General features: G+C 44.2%; 1 protein-coding gene across 1 annotated transcript in view; it reads left to right on the forward strand.

Moving 5' to 3' along the window:
* The first annotated feature begins 652 nt into the window (after positions 1–652).
* LOC144494896 (fructose-1,6-bisphosphatase isozyme 2-like) overlaps positions 653–20,056 on the forward strand; it is a 35,640-nt gene continuing 16,236 nt past the window's right edge. Inside the window, exons 1-3 of the mRNA XM_078214412.1 lie at positions 653–959; positions 6,789–6,951; positions 10,813–10,905. Coding sequence (XP_078070538.1) covers positions 790–959; positions 6,789–6,951; positions 10,813–10,905 — 426 coding nt within the window. The 5' untranslated portion in view covers positions 653–789. The remainder of the gene's footprint in view (positions 960–6,788; positions 6,952–10,812; positions 10,906–20,056) is intronic.

The following is a 20,056-nucleotide window of genomic DNA, read 5'->3' on the forward strand; positions in this document are numbered from 1 at the left end:
TGCCCCCTGGCACTGCCCTCTGGCACAGGTTAGCACTGCCAGGTGGGCACCATAAAGGGCTATGCTTAAGTGACACTCACTGAGATTTCCCCCATTGCCGTATTGGAAGAAGAAACACAAGATTAAATAATTTCAGGTTTTCCTTTGCATTATCCTTTAGTTGCTCCTTGTAATGTTTCCTTGCAGATGGACATATCACTCACCTAAATGCTATCAGCAGATTTAATTACAGTCTGTCACCGAAGAACTCTGGCATTTTCATACAGGGGAAATTCCTTTTATATGCCATAGTTTTCTATTGCACCCACGACCTTTCAAAAGAGCATAACATTACTAAGTTCTGTAGTCTGTTGAGAGTTCCACATCGAGACAATTATATCTATTTGCACCTTTAGTTTTTAAGCTCAAAGCAGCTGGTATACAAGTAGGCTCACATTAGCCCCTTCTGTACCGTGATGCAGTACAATTTTTGTGAGTCATAGCTTGCATGTTTAAAATCTACCTATTGGGCAGTGACAAATGAATTTCCATCAAAGGTCCTGAATCAAAGTCTAATTTGACAAAACATCCAAAACTTTGCCCTTTTACCAGCCACTGGAGATATTATAGGAGTCACGTCTGCTTAAATAGCATGCATGTACTGGCCTCTTATAGGCTTCAATCACATAGTCCATGCAGCTGTTCGATTTATTTGGCTCCCCGACCTGTACTTTAAATAGCCAGTCTGGTCACGCTGCGTCCACTCAACTTCACTAACTCCACTGTGAAAGAGCAAGAAATTCAGCCACAATGTCGGACCAAACACCTTTCGATACTGATGTCCAAACAATGACCCGATTTGTCATGGAACAAGGAAGAAAAGCAAAAGGGACGGGGGAATTCACGCAGCTGCTAAATTCTCTGTTAACAGCAATCAAGGCCATCTCCTGCGCTGTGAGAAAAGCAGGCCTTGCCCATTTGTGAGTTCAAGATATTTATTAGCTTCACAGATGTAGTGTGCCGCAAAGTTGACAATTGCGTGCAATTTGCTTTATGCAAGATTTGCTTTGGATCAGAATTATTTTAACAGGTTTTCTAGCATTTCTTTAATATTCACAACATGAGTTTAGTTGAAATTCTCATTGAAGTTTTTAAGAGTTGAAATCCTCCACTATAAATCTCTACTGCGTAACATGCTGTGTGGCTGTGCATCAAGCTGAAATTTTCCATGAAGACCCCTTTCCGTTACCATGCTTGTCCATCCCTGCAGAAAGGTTTAAAGGGGATGCATACTTAAAGAAATTACCTAGGGATGCCAAAAAAATTTAGCAGGTGCGTTGATATTATGTGTGTTTCTACTGACTGCTGTAGTTTAAAAGTAGAAACTTTGAACATGGGCTTATTGGATAGATATAATCTAACCCACCCTCCTGCTATCAACAGGAGCCAAACAAATAAGATCCCCTTCCTTCCCAGAATATTGCGGAGATTAATTGATTAGATATTGTAATGTCTAAATGCAGCACAGTGAACTGTAATATCTGTGTTCCAATTGTTTCTCAAAACTATGAAGAAAAATGAGTCACATCAGCGAGTCTATCTTTCAGTTAGTCACTTTGCAGCCCTTGTTTTTCCTGTTTTTGTTCATGGCAGCTGTTCATTATTCTTCCATTCACACCTCCTCTGCACACATCTTTTGTTTCTTTAACAAAAACAGAAAATGCTGGAAAATCTCAGCAGGTCTGACAGCATCTGTGGAGAGAGAATAGAGCCAATGTTTCGAATCAGGACTGACTCTATTCTCTCTCCACAAATGTTGTCAGACCTGCTGAGATTTTTCAGCATTTTCTGTTTTTGTTTCAGATTCCAGCATCTGCAGTATTTTGTTTCTTTATCATTCCCTGCAAATCAACTCTTGTCTTCTTCACTTTTACTGGCCTTCACTTTTGTCCTTTTTCCGACCCACCTCCATTTCACCTACTTAAAACCTATTACATTTCCAACTTTTACCATTGCTACGTATGCGTCCATATACTTTAGAGCTTCCCAAACGTTTCCAGCCGTGGAACCCTTCAACTTCCCAAGAATATTGACAGACCCCTGAGAAACCACGAAAAATGGATTGTTTTGCGTTATAGGTACAAAAATAAATTTGTAAAAGTCTTTTCTGTTTCTTATATATTTATTATAATTCAAAAGTCCTCTTAGTCAATAAAGTACTTAAGTCTAACCTTTTTGTCATTTTTAATGGGAGGAGTGATGGTGTTTCTTTTGCTCACAAATTGCTTTCCCTCCTGTCCTCCATGCCCACTGGCCCTCCCACCCACCATGCCCACTGCCCATCTCATCCTCCCTGGCAACTTCCTCTCCTGCCCTCCGTGGCTGCTTCTCCTCCTGCCCTCTGTGCCTGCTGCCCATCGCGTCCTCTGTGGCTGCTTCCTCTCCTGTCCTCCATGCCCACTGCCCATCCCATCCTCCATGGCCACTTCCCCTTCTGCCTCCATGGCCACTGCCCACCTCACCTTGCGACCCATTCTGCCACCTGGTCGCTTTCACTCTCACCCCATTGCTTAGGACTTTGAATACTGACTTTACTGCCATTTCCAGCTTGTCCAATCAGAGGCTGGGTTCACAATGCATTTGCTGCTGATAGGCCGACTAATGCACTTATTAGCTGACACAGTGTGAAAACCTTCTCCGATTGGACAAGCTAGAAGGTTAGCTGGACAGACCTACTGTGGAAGCCCGGGATGTCTCCTCTGGAACCCAAGGTTTCCGCGGAACACCGTTTGGGAAATACTGTTTTAAAGGTATAGTTTTTTAGTTTTAGAAATTGAATTTTAAATATGTTCAATGGGGAAATAAACCTGGTAAATATCTAGAGGCTGGCAACCACACAGATTTAAGTTTATACAGTTCAAAAAGTAGTTTGTGTTCACTTGATAAAGTTAGAGTAAAAGGGTAACAGTATTAAATGGCAGGCACTTTTACTTAGCTAAAGAACTGGAGACATGGCGGGGGGTGAAATCTTCAGCCCATGCTCGCCATCCGAGGGAATGACGCAGGGGCCCAAGATTCGGTGAAACCCCTTAGTGGGCACGGTTTACAACAAGTTCACCCAGACGTCTACCTGTCGTGGGGACTTCCTCAGGGGCGTAAAGGTGAGTATAGCCCCCGGGGGAGAGGGACATGGCCAGGCAGTATCCCCTGGTACTGCCCCTTGGTACAGGTTGGCACTGCTAGATTGGCACCATGCCAACCTGGCAGTGTCAATTGGCAATGCCCAGCTGGCAGTGCCAACCTTTGTCAAGGGACAGTGCCAGGGTCAGACTCCAGTGGGTACCAGATGGGGGGGATTAATTTATGAGGCGCGAAACACACCAACCTGTTTTTTGTGGCAGACCGTGGTAAGGTCTGGAGAGAAGACCGGTGTGTTTCTCAGGAGGGAAACATGCTGTTTTTTTCGCCGGAACCAACACTGCCATTTTTGGTAAGATGTCGCCCATGACGTTGGCAGTTATTCGAGGAAAGGGTAAGTTATTTATGTGGTTTCCCAGAATTAAGGAAATCTATGGAATTAAATTGTATTTCTACTGGGAGCAGGCAATGCGAGTCACGTTGCCATGTAGATGGGTAGAGTTTAGAGAAATTCTTCTGAGTTTATTTTGGTGAATCCAGTTAGGGCATTGTCAGCAGGCAGGACATGCTTTTTTCTGAATAACAACTTAGAAACTTTGGGTCTTAAAGCTCCTTAAAGATTGAGAGGTAAAGCCAAGTTTACATCCAAAATACAGTAAAATGTTCAATCTAGGTTCATGAAGGAGTTTTGAGGTTGGGAGTTGGTATTCAGTATAAGACAGACTTGGAAAGAGGAATAAGATTTGTTTAGGTGAAAGGTAAAGAAATAAATCTACAGTAATCTTCTCAATTAGAAGCAGTTCACCTTCGAGCAGTTTAAGCCTGGAGGTAATCAGCGTGGTTATGGTTTGAAACCACAACAGCCGGCAATCAGTGATGTTTCAAGTCACTGCAGAGGAGTCGCTAGAGCTGTGGAAACCAGGGTCACGAGGTTGGTAAAGTAATTGGAGGGTTGCTTAGCCGGAAACTAACGGAAGAACCCCTCTGAAATGTTGTACCTTGGTGATTAGCTAGAACGGTGAGAAGTCAGGGTGAATTCCATAAGGCAGAGATATACCTTGTGAGCTGGTCCCAGGAAAAGTGAATGGATCTTCAAGGTTTTGTAAAATAAGGGAAACTTGAGGGAAATAGAAAGAAGTTTATAGAGTAACTCTTTATAAGCTATAGTGCTTACTTTTCTTAATTCGTTTTGATATACAATAAAGCTGGTTTTTGTTTAAAAAGGTGAAATCTTGTGGTGGAATTCTGTTGGTCAATTGTCAGATTTCTTAATTAAATGTTAAAAGTTCCTAACTGGATCAGAACACAATTCTGACGTGAGGTCATCGACCCAAAATGTTAATTTGCTTATTTCTTTCCACTAACGCTGCCTTACATGTTGAGTATCATCAACATATTTCAGAAAGTTTAGTTGGACAAAGATTAAATAGAAAGATTGTGTTATTTTAGGTTTTTAAGGATGCAATTAGAATTGATATACAAAAGCCTTATCATTGAAACTTTAGCAGGGTGTTTATAAATACGCTACAAATTTAATATTGTAATCATAAACCTGACCCCAGTTTCTAATGTGCTTTTGGTAAGTAAGTAGATCATATTGACGTTTTATTGAGTTGGCACAGTGGTTAGCACTGTTGCCTTACAGCACCAAGGACCCGGGTTTGATTCCCAGCTTGGGTCACTGTCTGTGTGGAGTTTGCACGTTCTCCCTGTGTCTGCGTGGGTTTCCTCTGGGTGCTCCGGTTTCCTCCCACAGTCTGAAAGACGTGCTGGTTAGGTGCATTGACCCGAACAGGTGGTGTGGTGACTAGGGGAATTTCACAGTAACTTCATTGCAGTGTTAATGTAAGCCTTACTTGTGACTAATAAATCAACTTTACTTTTACTTTAGGTGGTTAGAGGATGGCTAATTGTGTTAATTTTGTGGCAGAGACACGTTTAGGTCACTCCTCAATTTCTGAATAGTAGCCCTTGTTCTGCTATTATCTCACACATGTGGACTACATTTTATACTGTGTGTAACTGCCATTACAAGCAATTATCACATTGTGGAACAAATGTAACCAATAATACAGTGTGATAATCTCTCTTCAACACAAACACTTTGCCCTGGCTGCTTGCCCGGGTGCCTTCCATCCATTCCTTGGATAATAAATGCAAAAGCCTTCTACATTTTTTTCTATCTAAGCTTGAGGTTGGATTTGCCTCAACTGATCTCTCCTACCTAACCTTATTTTTGTCTTGCAGCCTCTCCCTTGAGCCCTCAACAAACTCACTGCGTGGAAATTAATGTTCCCGCAAGGGGGGAGGAGGGGGGGGGGGGGGGGTGATGGGAAACAAGTATCATCGGGCAGGAATGTGCAGGGTGGAAACTCCGTGAGTCACATCCCCTGATTTACTCTTGGGGCCATAACTTCCTCGGAGTGGCTATCAAAAGCAGATTGCATCTCCACTCTGACTTATCAGCGTTTATATTCTGAAGTACCTGTCTGGTCAGGTTGGTTGGGTCAGAGGGGGCATCCGGTTAAGGGGGTGGGAATCCCGTGTGGGTGGGGAATACTGTGGGGGGTGGAGTGCTTAGCTAGGACGGTGGGGGTCGGGGTGTCCCATGTAGGGCTTGATCACGGTATTTAAGATAACCACGCTGAAGCGAGAAGTTCTTTTATTTCTTCTAACTCTTTCAGGGTAGCTATTAGTGTAACACTGGCAGAACCATCCGAAGTTAGTGATTTAAATCACTTTGTTGGATGGTTCCCAGTACAGCGCAATTGTCCAGGGGAACTTAATGTTTCTGGACAATTGCCGGGTAAACCCTTACCTGAGAACTTCCAGGAGGGTTTCCCCAGCGCATCTTTGGGATACATCCCAATTTTGACTCTGGGAAGTTATGGGGTTTTAGTCCTGATTCAGCACCCTGTCTTGTGCATGTTGACGCACGTACACAGAGACAGGATAGAAACATATTACTGCGGAAGCTGGAATCTGAAACCAAAAGAGAAATTGCTGGAAAATCTCAGCAAGTCTGGCAGCATCTGTAAGGAGAGGAAAGTGCTGACGTTTCGAGTCCAGATGACACTTTGTCACAGCTTTGACAACAGGTCATATGGACTCGAAATGTCAGCTCTTTTCTCTCGCCACAGATGCTGCCAGAGCTGCTGGGATTTTCCAGCATTTTCCCTTTTGGGTACACGGAGGCAGCCTATAGCAATAAGAACATTAAAAACAAGTACAAAAGAACAAAGCCCAAATGAAATGGATAGCAGCAATTAACTGAGAAGTAAACGACAATAAAAAGATAAATGGTGTATACATGAAGCAGGAAAAGGGCCACTGGGAAAATTTGTTTAGCTATCCAGCAGATGGCAGCAATGCACATTGAAATTACTGAATTTTGAAATCTGATTTACAGTAGAGAAAAATCAACTAGCCTTGCCCCTCCGTATGTCTGTAATCACTACCTGCCGCGTAAAGCTCCAAGATATCCATAATTTTGGTCTTTTGTGCACTCCCAATCATAATTGCTCCACCATTGTTGTCCATGCCTTCAGTTGCCTTGGGCCAAGCTTTGGAATACTATCCCTACCCTTTCTCCACCCACTCCACCTTGCTTTTATTTAAATGGATGCCGTTTGCTAAATGCTCAGATGTTCATCACATATTATTTTATTCAGGTATGGAATTGCAGGAACTGTGAATGTGACTGGAGATGAAGTCAAGAAATTGGATATCCTGTCTAATGACCTCGTCATTAATCTGCTAAAATCATCCTACAGTACTTCCGTGCTAGTGACAGAGGAGAATAAAGATGCTATCATTGTTGAGCCTGAGAAAAGGGTGAGTGTATAATGAATGTGGTCCATGAGTGGCTCCATAATTGCACTCTGTGTGGGCCTCTGCTGGTTCTCTCAATGATGTGGAGATGCCGGCGTTGGACTGGGGTAAACACAGTAAGAAGTTTAACAACACCAGGTTAAAGTCCAACAGGTTTATTTGGTAGCAAAAGCCACACAAGCTTTCGGAGCTCCAAGCCCCTTCTTCAGGTGAGTGGGAATTCTGTTCACAAACAGGGCATATAAAGACACAGACTCAATTTACATGAATAATGGTTGGAATGCGAATACTTACAACTAATCAAGTCTTTAAGATACAAACAACGTGAGTGGAGAGAGCATCAAGACAGGCTAAAAAGATGTGTATTGTCTCCAGACAAGACAGCCAGTGAAACTCTGCAGGTCCAGGCAAGCTGTGGGGGTTACAAATAGTGTGACATGAACCCAATATCCCGATTTGAGGCCGTCCTCGTGTGTGCGGAGCTTGGCTATCAGTTTCTGCTCAGCAACTCTGCGCCATCGTGTGTCGTGAAGGCCGCCTTGGAGAACGCTTACCTGAAGATCCAAGGCTGAATGCCTGTGACCGCTGAAGTGCTCCCCAACAGGAAGAGAACAGTCTTGCCTGGTGATTGTCGAGCGGTGTTCATTCATCCGATGTCGCAGCATCTGCATAGTTTCCCCAATGTACCATGCCTCGGGACATCCTTTCCTGCAGTGTATCAGGTAGACAACGTTGGCCGAGTTGCAAGAGTATGTACCGTGTACCTGGTGGATGGTGTTCTCACGTTGTTTGTATCTTCATATACCAAGTCTTCAATCTATGTATATCCACTCGTATCCTCTGACAATCCTCGGCACTATCAGCAAATCCACCAATCTTGGCATCATTCCCAAACTTACTAATCAGACCACCCACATCTTCCTCCTGATCATTTATATTTACTACAAACAACAGAGGTCCCAGCACTGATCCCTGCGGCACACTACTAGCTACAGATCTCCATTCTGAAAAACACCCTTGCACCACTATTCTCTGTCTTCTATGACCAAGACAGTTCTGTATCCATCTAACCAGCCCATCCTGAATCCCATGTGATTTTAGTTTTTGTACTATTCTGCCATGAGGGACCCTGTCAAATACCTTACTAAAGTCCATATAAGCGTCATCCACAGCCCTTCCCTCATCAATTATCTTTGTCACCTCTTTAAAACACTCAGTCAAGTTGGTGAGACATGTCCTCCCCTGTACAAAACCATGTTGCCGGTCACTAACCAGTCCATTTTTTCTCCAAATGTGCAGGAAAATAAGTGTTTGACTAAAAATATCTTGAAATGAATTCCACGATAACGATTTATATTGAATGGAAGAATGCCTGTAATTCTTCAGTGGATAAGTGCACTTTCCAATTGGCATGAGTCTGATGTTTGATTCCTGATGGATGTGGTGGTGGTGGGCGAGTCTCCAATTAGCTTTTGTGTCCCCACTATTCTACATATTTACATTTATCATTGTTAATTCTTAATGACAAATCCCAAATTTATAATGTGCTCAGGACAGTCAAGCCTTGATTAGTTTACTGGAGGGCTTGTTCATTAAAAATCTAGAGAATTTACTTCCATTATCTCAAAATGGCTGCCTCCCAGTTAAGGTATTGCAGCTGCATAACCCATGGCCCAGATCTTCCTGTCAGTGGTGAAGCTGTGGCTTACGTCAGTCAATGCATTGCAAATTATTTTCTGACTTGTTATGTTGGCTCCTATGGGAACTTGCTCAGCAGCAGTGTGGATCCAATGTCACACTGAGGAGGGAGGCCTGGAGGTGAGGTCCAGCTGAAGCAAAACCACACCTTTGTTGTTATCACGAACTGAAGTCACGCCCCTGAAGATCTGCCTTTGATTCTGTTTTTTCAAGTTTTTTTTAAAGATCTTAATTCCAGCTTGTCCCCATTCCCGATGCCACTGATTCCACTCCTGTCACCCCACCCAGTGCTGCCCTCTACCCCCAATGCCCCCTCTCCAGTGGCCCTGCCCCCCGCATCTCTTGACTCACCCGCACACCTCTCATTCTCCCCATTGCCACTCGCCACTGTGCTCGGGTCTGCCATCGTCAGAACCTAGGAGCCAGAATGCTGGGGACAGAGGAGGAGAGGTGACATGGCAGTGTTGGGGTTTAGTGAGGGGGGGTGGCAGGGGTTTGTCTGTCGGTGCAGGGGGGAGGGGAGTGTGAGGGAGATTCTGAGCCGGTATGGGGGGGGTTTCACATGGTGGTCAGTGTGTAGCAGTACCTCTGGATTTAATGGGCTATGTTCCTGGAACAGGCTTTACTCCTGCTGGGAACAGTGCTAATGGCTCAAATCTTCTGATCAGGAATAGAACCCCCTTTCTGATCAGACAAAAAATGTTTTTTTTATTCGTAATGTGGGTGCCACTGGCTGGGCCAGCATTTATTGCCCATCCCTAATTGCCCTTGAACTGAGCGAATTATTCAGCCATTTCAAAGTCAACCACATTGCTGTGGGTCTAGAGTCACATGTACCAGACCAGGTATGGGCGGCAAATCTCCTACCCTAAAGGACATTCGTATACCAGGTGGGTTTTAACAAGAATCAGCAATGGTTTCATGGTAATCGTTAGACCTTCAATCCAGATTTTTATTGAACTCAAATTTCACCATTTGCCTTGGTGGGATTCGAACCCAGGTCTCCAGAACTTTACTCTGGGTCTCTGGATTCTAGTCCAGTGACAATACCACTACATCTCTGCCTCCCCATAATACCCACTTACATTCCTCCCAATTCTTTTGGGTTAGGTGGGGGTGGGGGAGCCTGGGTGTAGGGGAAGTTAGGGAGTGAGGTCAGGTCACATTGGGTAGGGAGGGGGTCAGTTGGTAGTCGGGGTGTCAGTAGTGTCAGGGATATATGTAGTCAGTTGGTCTTGGGGGAGCAAGTCAAGTGGGGAAGTCAGGTCAGGATGGTCAGAGGGAATTGGGGGTTATGTGGCCATTGGGGATAGTCATGTCTGAGGGGAGTGCGTGTTCAGTTGTATAGTTACCCAGGAGTTGGACTAGCATTTCTATGTTACTTAAATGTTCTCAGGAAAGTAAATTGAAATGAACTCTAACTCAAGAATTGGTGACTTTTTCGGAATGGTTTGGAGAGCAGGGGAGTAACCGACCAGAAGTTCAAACATCCTGAGCAATTCTCACAAATTTAGTGCGGTGGGACTTCCGAGGCTCTCACAGCGCATGTGGGGTACATACATCTGGAGACCAGAAGATCTGATTTAATAGACCAGAAGATCTGGCCTATTAAATCAGAGTAGGTAAGTTCTGGATAAACATCCTACACTGACCCACTGCCATCTCTTGGTGGGACCATCAGTGTGAACTCCCACAGAAACATTCCTGGCCAATATGAAATTTGGGGTTTCCAGTGTAAGTCTAATTCTGTTGTGACCCTCAATAGCCACAAACGTCTCAGCGTTCGGCAGCAGTGAGAGGGAAAATCTGGCCCAATAATTATATTTTTAATACAGTACAGACATTGCTATGAAGAAGGAAAATTCCTCACGGTTATTTAAGATGTTTTAATTAGTCATTAGTTTAATCTGTCTCGAGTGTGAGGCAAAATAGAGCCTTAAAATACAGCAATAATTCACATTTTCTACTTAGGCTAACATGTACTGCAAAGCGCTTAACATTGGGAGAATTAAACAACAGACACCATTAAACTGGAGAGGGGAAATGGACCGTAGGGAGGGGAAACTCAAAGGCAAGGTTGAAAAGAAGGCTTTTGAATAACTTTTGAAAAGCAGTTTATGTACACATGGATATTAGTCAATTTAATTTATGTTTATTTCTTTGCAGGGTAAATATGTAGTTTGTTTTGATCCATTGGATGGTTCTTCTAACATCGATTGCTTGGTGTCTATCGGAACTATTTTTGGCATTTTCAGGAATGTAAGTGCTTCTCTTTGTTACACAGAAGTAAATCTGATTCATTAGTGGTACTCAGCTGGAACAGCTCAAGTTTGTGGTGATTTAATTATAATTGATATTGGCCGGAATTCTCTGGTCTTGTACGCCCCACTACCGCTGCCAGTGAGAATGCAGAATAGGCGCTCAGACCAGCGAATCCCAGCCGTGGGCGAGGTCAAAGAATTCCAGCCATTATTAAATTATTTAAGAGATTTGTTGCAAAAGTTTTATTTTTCACATATTTTTGTATTTCTTGATAACTAAAGCCCTCTTGTGTTCTGGGCCACTTAGTATATGAACAAAAGTCAACCCTGTTCTTTATAATTAGATTTAAGAAAAGCACTGTTGCTTTTTTATACAAGTAAAACATCTGTTTAGTCAGGCAAAGCTTTCTCCATGTCCTGCTTTCTTTCCTGCTTCTTTCCCAATATAAATGCGTTACCAGGTGTGCAGCTAATCCACATAGGCCAGGAGGATCCACCGTGGGCGCAGAGTTCAGTTATTTTGTGCACTGTTGTGTTAGTGCCACCATTTCAACAATCACGGGTCTCCGTATAGTTGGCAGCAATCCAAAAATAAACTTTTTAAAAACTTGACCATCCCAGCAGCTGACCTCAGCTAATCAAGTTTGAGAGCCAATCTGACTTCGGCAAGCATCCTGTGGCCATAAACTTTGAGGCAGGCACATTCTGTTAAAGTTTTGCTTTGGCAATCTTCCAAAGGCCTGAGAGCTCTTTAATCACTTCTGCACTCACGAGCCTGGGAAATTGTGCTGCCACTGCAATCCGGTCATTTCGGAGGCTGACCCTGATCCCCTCAGCTTTGACCCCTTTTGCTGCAACTTCTGAAGCATCTTCAAAAGGGGCAGCATTCCACTCCTGCCTTTCTCGATGGATGAATGCTGTTCCACAGGACACCTCCCTTTTAACTGCAGGAGCCTCTCTTTGCCTCTGAGGATATCCTGACTTCTTTCAGTGAACACCTGCACCTGCGGCAACCAGACCGGGAGCCCTTGAAAAAGCTTAGTAACATGGCCTCAAGCACTCACACAAGACCAACTTTCCAGGTTATGTGCTGAGGCACAATATATTTGTCTCATTTTTGATTTCTTGTGAGTTTTTTTCTGTCAACCCTCCATGTTAATCCAGGTAGGTATGGAGCAGACTGCTGCAGGGAAGTGTAACGCAGCTAATGTGTAGCAATGGCTTGATAATGACTGCTGAAGGGAAGGGTACCACAGCTAATGTACAGGAATGGCTGATAATGACAATCAGTTTGATAAAGCAGTGAGTTTTTGGTGTTATAGAGTCATAGAGGTTTACAGCATGGAAACAGGCCCTTCGGCCCAATTTGTCCATGCTGCCCTTTTTTTTTTAAACCCCTAAGCTAGTCCAAATTGCCCACATTTGGCCCATATCCCTCTATACCCATCTTACCCATGTAACTGTCTAAACGCTTTTTAAAAGACAACATTGTATCCGCCTCTACTACTACCTCTGGCAGCTTGTTCCAGACACCCACCACCCTCTGTCAAAAAATTGCCCCTCTGGACCCTTTTGTATCTCTCCCCTCTCACCTTTAAACCTATGCCCTTTAGTTTTAGACTCCCCTACCTTTGGGAAAAGATATTGACGATCTAGCTGATCTATGCCCCTCATTATTTTATAGACCTCTATAAGATCGCCCCTCAGCCTCCTATGCTCTAGAGGAAAAAGTCCCAGTTTGTCCAGCTATCACACCTGTCTTCTGAGCAGGTCTGGCAGCAGCTGTGGAGAGTGAAACAGAATGAATGTTTTGAGTCCATATGACTTCTAACTGAATAATCCTATTGGGCGCAAAACAGTAACTCTGTTTTTGTCTCTCACAAATGTTGGGAGGCTGGCTGCATTTTTCCAGCACTTCCTGTTTTTATTTCAGATTTCCAGAATCTGTAGTATTTTGCTTTTATTTTAAACCTTTCTTCTTCCATGTGGAAGATGGTGCTTATGGATCTCTGAGTGAGCTGGATCTAGGTTAGCTCAGAGTTGTGAACTCATTAGGAATAGTTTCGTTTATAGAAGATTAGGTGTTTCCAAACTTGTACATAAAACCAAAACCCATTATTTATTTAATAAACTAATCAGAATATAAACATATCGATCATACTTAATTTCCGAAGCTAAACTTGATTCGTAGCTTGTATTTGACACTGTGACCATTTTACTTAGTGTCATGTGTACCTCCGAACAGTCTTGTCCTGCAATATGTAATATTTATACTTTAATAGACATTTAGAGCAGTGAGTTCTAGGAAATATGTCTTCTACTGCCAGCTGTTTTTTAATTAATTCATGAGATGTGGGCATCATTGGCACGGCCAGCATTTACTGCCCATCCCTAATTGCCCTTGAACAGAGGGCATTTAAGAGTCAGCCACATTGCTGTGGATCTGGAGTCACATGTAGACCAAACTAGGTAAGGACAACAGATTTCCTTCCCTTAAAGGACATTAAGTTTCTTGGTCATCATTAGACTTCTAATTCCAAATTTTTATTGAATTCGAATTTCACCATTTGCCATGGTGGGACTTGAACCGGGATCCCCAGAGTGTTACCTTAGGTCTCTGGATTACTTAGTCTAGTGATAATACCTTTATGGTACTGCTTCATTTAAGAGCTCAGAATTTCTGTATCTTGCCACACAAATTGACCTACATTTCACACGTATATAGGTGTGCAGTGATGTGAAGGGAGATTACAACATTCAAACCTGCTTTGCCTATTGATAAATATTTTCCAGACAATAACATCCCAAACCTAAAAGGAAAACAAGCTTGTTCCCACATTACAGTGCAGAAGGAGGCCATTCAGCCCATCAAGTCTGCACCGACCATAACCCCACACAAGCCCTACCCCCATAATCCCATGCATTTACCCTAGCTAGTCTCCCTGACACTAAAGGGCAATGTAGCATGGCCAATCCACCTAACTCACACATTTGGACTGTGGTCGAAACCGGAGCGCCCGGATGAAACCCACGCAGACACAGGGAGAACGTGCAAACTCCACACAGACAGTGACCCAAGCCAGGAATCGAACCTAGGTCCCTGGCGCTGTGAGGCAGTAGTGCTAACCACTGTGCCACCACAAAGATCGGTAGGAAAGTAATTTGTGAAGAGGACATTAAAAGGCTACAAAAGGACAGGTATAGTGAATGGACAAAGATCTAGCAGATGGAGCATAATGCGGAAAAATAAAAAGTCCATTTAGGCAGGAAGAATAAAAGAGAAGTATAATATCTAAATGATGAGATATTGCAGAACTTTGAGGTGCAGAGGGATCTGGGTGTTTTGGTGCATGAGTCGCAGAAGGTTAGTGTGCAGGTATAAAAGTAATTGGATCTGGAGTACAGTGTGCAGTATTGTTCACCTAATTTAAGTAAGGATGTACATGTATTGGAAGCAGTTCAGAGATGATTTAGCAGACTGATACCTGGAATGGGTGGGCTCTTTTATGAGGAAAGGTTAGACAAGCTAGAATTGCATCCACTCGAGTTTAGAAGAGGAAGAAATGACTTGATTGAAATGTATAAGACCCTGAAGGGTCTTGACAGGGTAGATGTGGTGAGGATGTTTCCTCTTGTGACAGAATCTAAAATGAGGGGTTACTGTTTAAAAGTAAGGTGTCCCCATTTAAAATGGAGATGTGATAAAACTCTTTCCTTCAGAGGGTCATGAATCTCTGGACCTCTCTTCCTGAAAAGGCTATGGAATCAGAGTCTTTGGATATTTTTGAGTTCATGGCGGATATATTCTTGGTAAACAGGCAGTGATCAGCCATTTGGGGGGTTGGTGGGATGCAGATTTGAGGTTATGACCAGATCAGCCATGATCTTATTAAATGGCACAGCAGATTCAAGGGGCTGAATGGCCTACTCCTGCTCCTTGCTTTTATGTTCATATGTGGTGTAGGCACACCCACAATGCTGTTTAGGAAGGGAGTTCCAGGACATTTGACCCAGCAACAGCAAAGCAACAAAATCAGTTTAGTGTGACCTGGATAGTGTTTAGCTTCTTGAGAGTTGTTGGAGCTGCACTCATCCAGGGAAGTTGGTTAAGTCCAGAAGCTGGATAAGTTCATAAAAATAGCCCAGATTTTGCAAAGATAATGAAGGCAAAAAGTGTCAATGCCCCAATGAAACTGGCCACTTCTGGAGTCTGCACATGCATTGTGAAATACACAAATCCAGATGTTGTCAGTGATTCCACATTCCTCCTAGGGGAGAACTGTTGAAGTATCCCTCCCCCCAGGCTGCAATTAATGAATTCGGAATTATTTGACGGTGAGTACCACTGTTTCAACACCGACTCCAAAACCTACTTCAAAGCTGCCAACTCAGATGTTTGCAACCAGTAGCCACAAGGACTCTTCAACTTTACCCAGTGAGTAGCTAAACTTTAAAAGCTGGAAAGGGATTTGTTTCAATCCCAGAACTCAGCAGAGTTAGTTAATCTAATTATTTTCAGCCTCAGCAGCTCTTGTTTTAGGAGGGGATAAAATAATCCAGTGTTTCTGCTAACAATGCCCAGAAAGTCGTCTTTACAATGCATTCCTATGCATTTTGGTGGGAATTGGATTGGCTTTCTAGTCCTCTCAAATAGTGCATTGGCAAGGTTCGCAAGGTAATAACCTCATTTAGTGAGGGTTCAGGGGATGGTATTTGCAGAACTGTAAACCAGCAAGACTTCAGGGGAATGGTAAACACATGACAGGAGGAGGAGCAATGATGAGGAAAAATCTGAGTCAGCACAAGCTGGTGACAGGAAGCAGGAGTCATGGGCAATAAATGCTGGCCCGCCAGCGATGCCCATATCCCATGACTGAATTTTTAAAAAGTCATTATAACTGGGCAATTTCCACACAATTAGCAGTGGACTCTAGCTGAACATTTCTATTGTTTCATAATCATATGAGGGCTGATGTCAGCTATACCATTAGAGGCAGGAAGCTTGTAGAAGTCAGGCGCAGGCGATGAGGGAATATGATAGCGTTGATGTTGCTTTATGTTACTTTTGCAAATCTCTTACCGGCTAACTGAAGAATGTCAGTAGCAGAAGCCTGAGAATTGGTCTTCTCACCAAGGGAGAAACTGTGTTGTAAACGGCAAGACGCAAACAGATTTAAAAAAAAATTAAAATGGCACATTATTATAAAATCTGGAAGAATTTTTCGGAGGGACCCCTGAAGTCAGTGCTTTCCCTCCAAATAGGCCCTGGTGGAAAACACTGTCCTGGAGCAACCCTCAGTGAAATAGTTTGAGTTTCTGAGAGGGAAGCAGAACTGTACAGGACAACATGAACTTTGGTTTAAGGGCAAAGTCAACTTACTGTAAAAACAGCAGAACGTAACATACAGGGCCTGATTTTACCATTTTGAGTCTAAGTGCTGAATCTGGGCGTCAAATAGACCCGTGCCTGGAATCCTCTTTCCAGCGCATCCATTCGCGTTTTGCCGGCTCCGGTCCAATTCGCGCTGTGGGTGGGGCTTAGCACTGCCGGAACGATCGGAGCTCTGAACTGCGCATGCGCAGTTCGAAAAAAATTTGAAGCAGCGCACCCGGGCGTGAAAGAAAAAAGCAGAGAGAGCGGCTCGCTGATACAGACCATCTGGGGGGAGGGGGCGGGAGGAGAGGGGGTGCGACGTATCATCCTCTTGGGGGGGGCGGGGGGCGCTGCCACTCTGCGGCCGATCGGTGGGGAGGGAGGGGGCAGGGTGTTCCGCGGAACACTGAGGTGAATAATGACAGTCGTGGTGTTTGAAGTATGCGGCCACTCCGAAGAGGAGGGATTCGTTCCTCCGGTGGGGAGGAGGGATCGGCCGCAGAGTGGCAGTGGAACCCCCTGCCCCCCCCCCCCCCCCCCCCCCCCCCCGCCCCCCCCAAGGGGATGATCGGTCACACCCCCTTTCTCCCCCCCCCTCCCCCCCCAGAGGATGATACATCACACCCCCTCCCCCCCCGCCTCCCCCAGAGGAGGAGCTGGGTCAGAGAGTCGTTGCAGTCTCTGACCCCGCTCTTCGGAGGCTGCAGCGGCAACTTTGGACTTTTATTCGGCAGGTCGATTAGAGCGCGGATCCGCATCGGACCAGAAGACGGTAAAGTGGGATTTGGCGGTAGAGTTGGGCGTGCGGTTCATTAAGTCGATTTAAATGCATGCAAATGCATTTAAATCGTCGGACTGCCCGATTCGGGTGCGGGCTGGACCCGCGCCCGAATCGGGTGTCGGTAAAGCCGCGATCTGCTCGGAATTGGGTGCACATCGCGGTATAGGCCTGACGCCCAACTTTACCGCAATTGCGCACCCAAGTTTTGGTAAAATTGGGTCGACAGACTTGCTGCAAAATCAGCAAAAATATCATGAACAAAGATCTGAGAATGTGAAAGACTGCAGAGATCATTGAGGGAAGATTGTGTAAAGAGCAGGGACTCAGATTGAGGCACGGGAATGGAAGTCCATTTCCATTAGTTATTTAAAATAATAAAACATGATAAAGTAAATTAATTTACAACTTATTGAATGTAATTCATGTGCAGCTCTATGTTAGGGTCCCTTCAATTGGGTTTCTCCTCTGTTACCAAAACGGCTCTTATCAAAGTCACAGCTTACTGTGTAACTGTAACAAAGTTACACTTTCCCCCCTCGCGCTTCTGCCTTTGACAGGGTTCACCACACCATGGTCCTTCCATACCTCTCCATTGTCGTTCAGCTTGGTGGGACTTCTCTCTGGTCCCATCCTTTATATATCTAATTGTAACGAGAGAACCGTTTGCAATATCTTCTCTTCTTCCTCTCACACTGTTACCTTTGGTGTCCCCTGAGGATTGATCCTATTTCCCATCTATATGCTGCCCTTTGGAAACATCATCTAAAGACACAGCATCACTTTTCACATGTCTGCTTAATACACCCATCTCAGCCACTGGACTCCTGTTGAGAAATTATCAGACTTCATATCTGATATCCAGCACTGGATGAACAGAAATTAAATATTGGGAAGACTGAAGCCATTGTTTTTGGTTCCCTGCTCCAAACTTCAAACTCTAGCCACTGACATTATCCCTCTCCCTGGCAATAGCTTGAATTTAAGCCAGCCTGCTGCGCCCATAGTGTCACACTTGATCCCAAGATGAGTTTCTGACCTCATAACCATGCCATCACTAAGTCTGGTTATTTTCATCACCATAATGTCCCCAGCTTCACCTCTGTCTCAGCTCATCTGCTGCTGAACCCCTCACTCATGCCTTCATTACCTCGAGGCTTGATTATTCCAATGTACACCTGGCTGGTTTCCCACATTCTACTTGATTTAAAAATTCTCACTCTTGTTTTCAAATCTTCCATGGCCTCGCTCACCTCTCACTCACCCACCCTGATCTGTCATCTCCTCCAGCCTCAACCTCCTCCAAGATATTTGCATTCTTCCAATTCTGGTCTTTTGTGCATCCCCAATTTGAATTTCTCCAGTATTGGTGGCCGTGCCTTCAGTTGCCTAGGCCCCAAGCTCTGGAATACCCCCCCCTCACACCTCTCTATCCCACTCTCCCCTTCTAAAACACTCCTTAAAACCTACTGCTTCTGGTCATCTGACCTAAAAGCTCTTTATGTGGCTTGGTGCCATTCTTTGTTTTCTAATGCTCCTGTGAAGCATCGTGAGACATTTCATAATGATAAAGTCATTTTATAAATATAAGTTGTTACCATTGTTTCAGCAAGCAAAAGCAAGAGGAAATATTCACTATTTACCCAGTCAGTAAATTCCACTGTGTGAAACCAAAATCTGTTGAACCATAGTTTTACCTCAACCCCTCTAATTCTTTAAAAATGGTTCACTAGGATGGATAAGACAAACATTTCCTCAGTCTTTTCCCTGTGCAATCTTCCTTTAAACCCCTTAAAAAGAAGTGAGACCTTGTGGCGTAGTGTTAATGCCCAAACTCTGGTCCAGAAGCTCTGGTTTAAGTCCCATTGCAGGATTTAATAGCTATGGAAGGTATGTTCATAATGTGGCTCGATTCCCGGCTTGGGTCACTGTCTGTGTGGAGTTTGCACGTTCTCCCCATGTCTGCGTGTGTTTCCTCCGGGTGCTCCGGTTACCTCCCACAGTCTGAAAGACATGTTGGTTAGATGCATTGGCCATTCTAAATTCTCCCTCAGTGTACCCGAACAGGCACTGGAGTGCGGCGACTAGGGGATTTTCATTGCAATGTTAATGTAAGCCTACTTGTGACACTAATAAATAAACTTAACTTAAATCCTTCCAAGACACCTGATGGCAAGCAGTTGGAGTGGCAGGGTTTCCTGGTCAGGGATAGTGCAGAAGGCAATGGCAAACAACGACAGTACTTTGCCAAGCATAACCACAGACCAATCCAGCGGAAGCCCATGTTTGCTAACGCCCTCTTAGGGCATAGTACCTGATGGAGAGAAGGAAAAGGAAAAGAGAATCAACAGAACCTGCCACTGCTTCAATTCTCTCAGTATGTGCATGGAACTTTGAATGACAACGTTCAGAGAATCCCTGAGGAAGTTTGGGGAACTAGCATAAATTTTCTCTGCTAAATCAACATGAAAACACAGCAAACTAGGTGAGCGGGGACAGAAGTTGGAGCAATCTCAAATTATTCTGAGAGGTCACATGACACCAGGTTATAGTCCAACAGGCTTATTTGAAATCACAAGCTTTTGCAGTGCTCCTCCTTCGAAAGGTGGAGCTTGTGATTTCAAATAAACCTGTTGGACTATAACCTGGTGTCGTGTGACCTCTCATCTTGTCCCACCCCAGTCCAACACCGGCATCTCCACATCATGGTCAATTATTCTGGTTATCTGCCCCTTTTCACTTATCAAAATTTATATTTATCATGGGGTAGGATAGGATAACAATATGCAAATAGAGGAAATACATCACCCTCCCGAGCAATGATGTTGGGGGGAAATAGCTGTTTATTTGCCCATGGTTTCCCTTGTTGCTCAGGCCCTTGGGGGAGTGGCTGTGTAAAATGCATGATGTGGAGATGCCGGTGTTGGACTGGGGTGGGACAAGATGAGAGGTCACACGACACCAGGTTATAGTCCAACAGGTTTATTTGAAATCACA

Source organism: Mustelus asterias, chromosome 6 (genome assembly GCF_964213995.1).
Source record: "Mustelus asterias chromosome 6, sMusAst1.hap1.1, whole genome shotgun sequence".
NCBI lineage: Eukaryota > Metazoa > Chordata > Chondrichthyes > Carcharhiniformes > Triakidae > Mustelus > Mustelus asterias.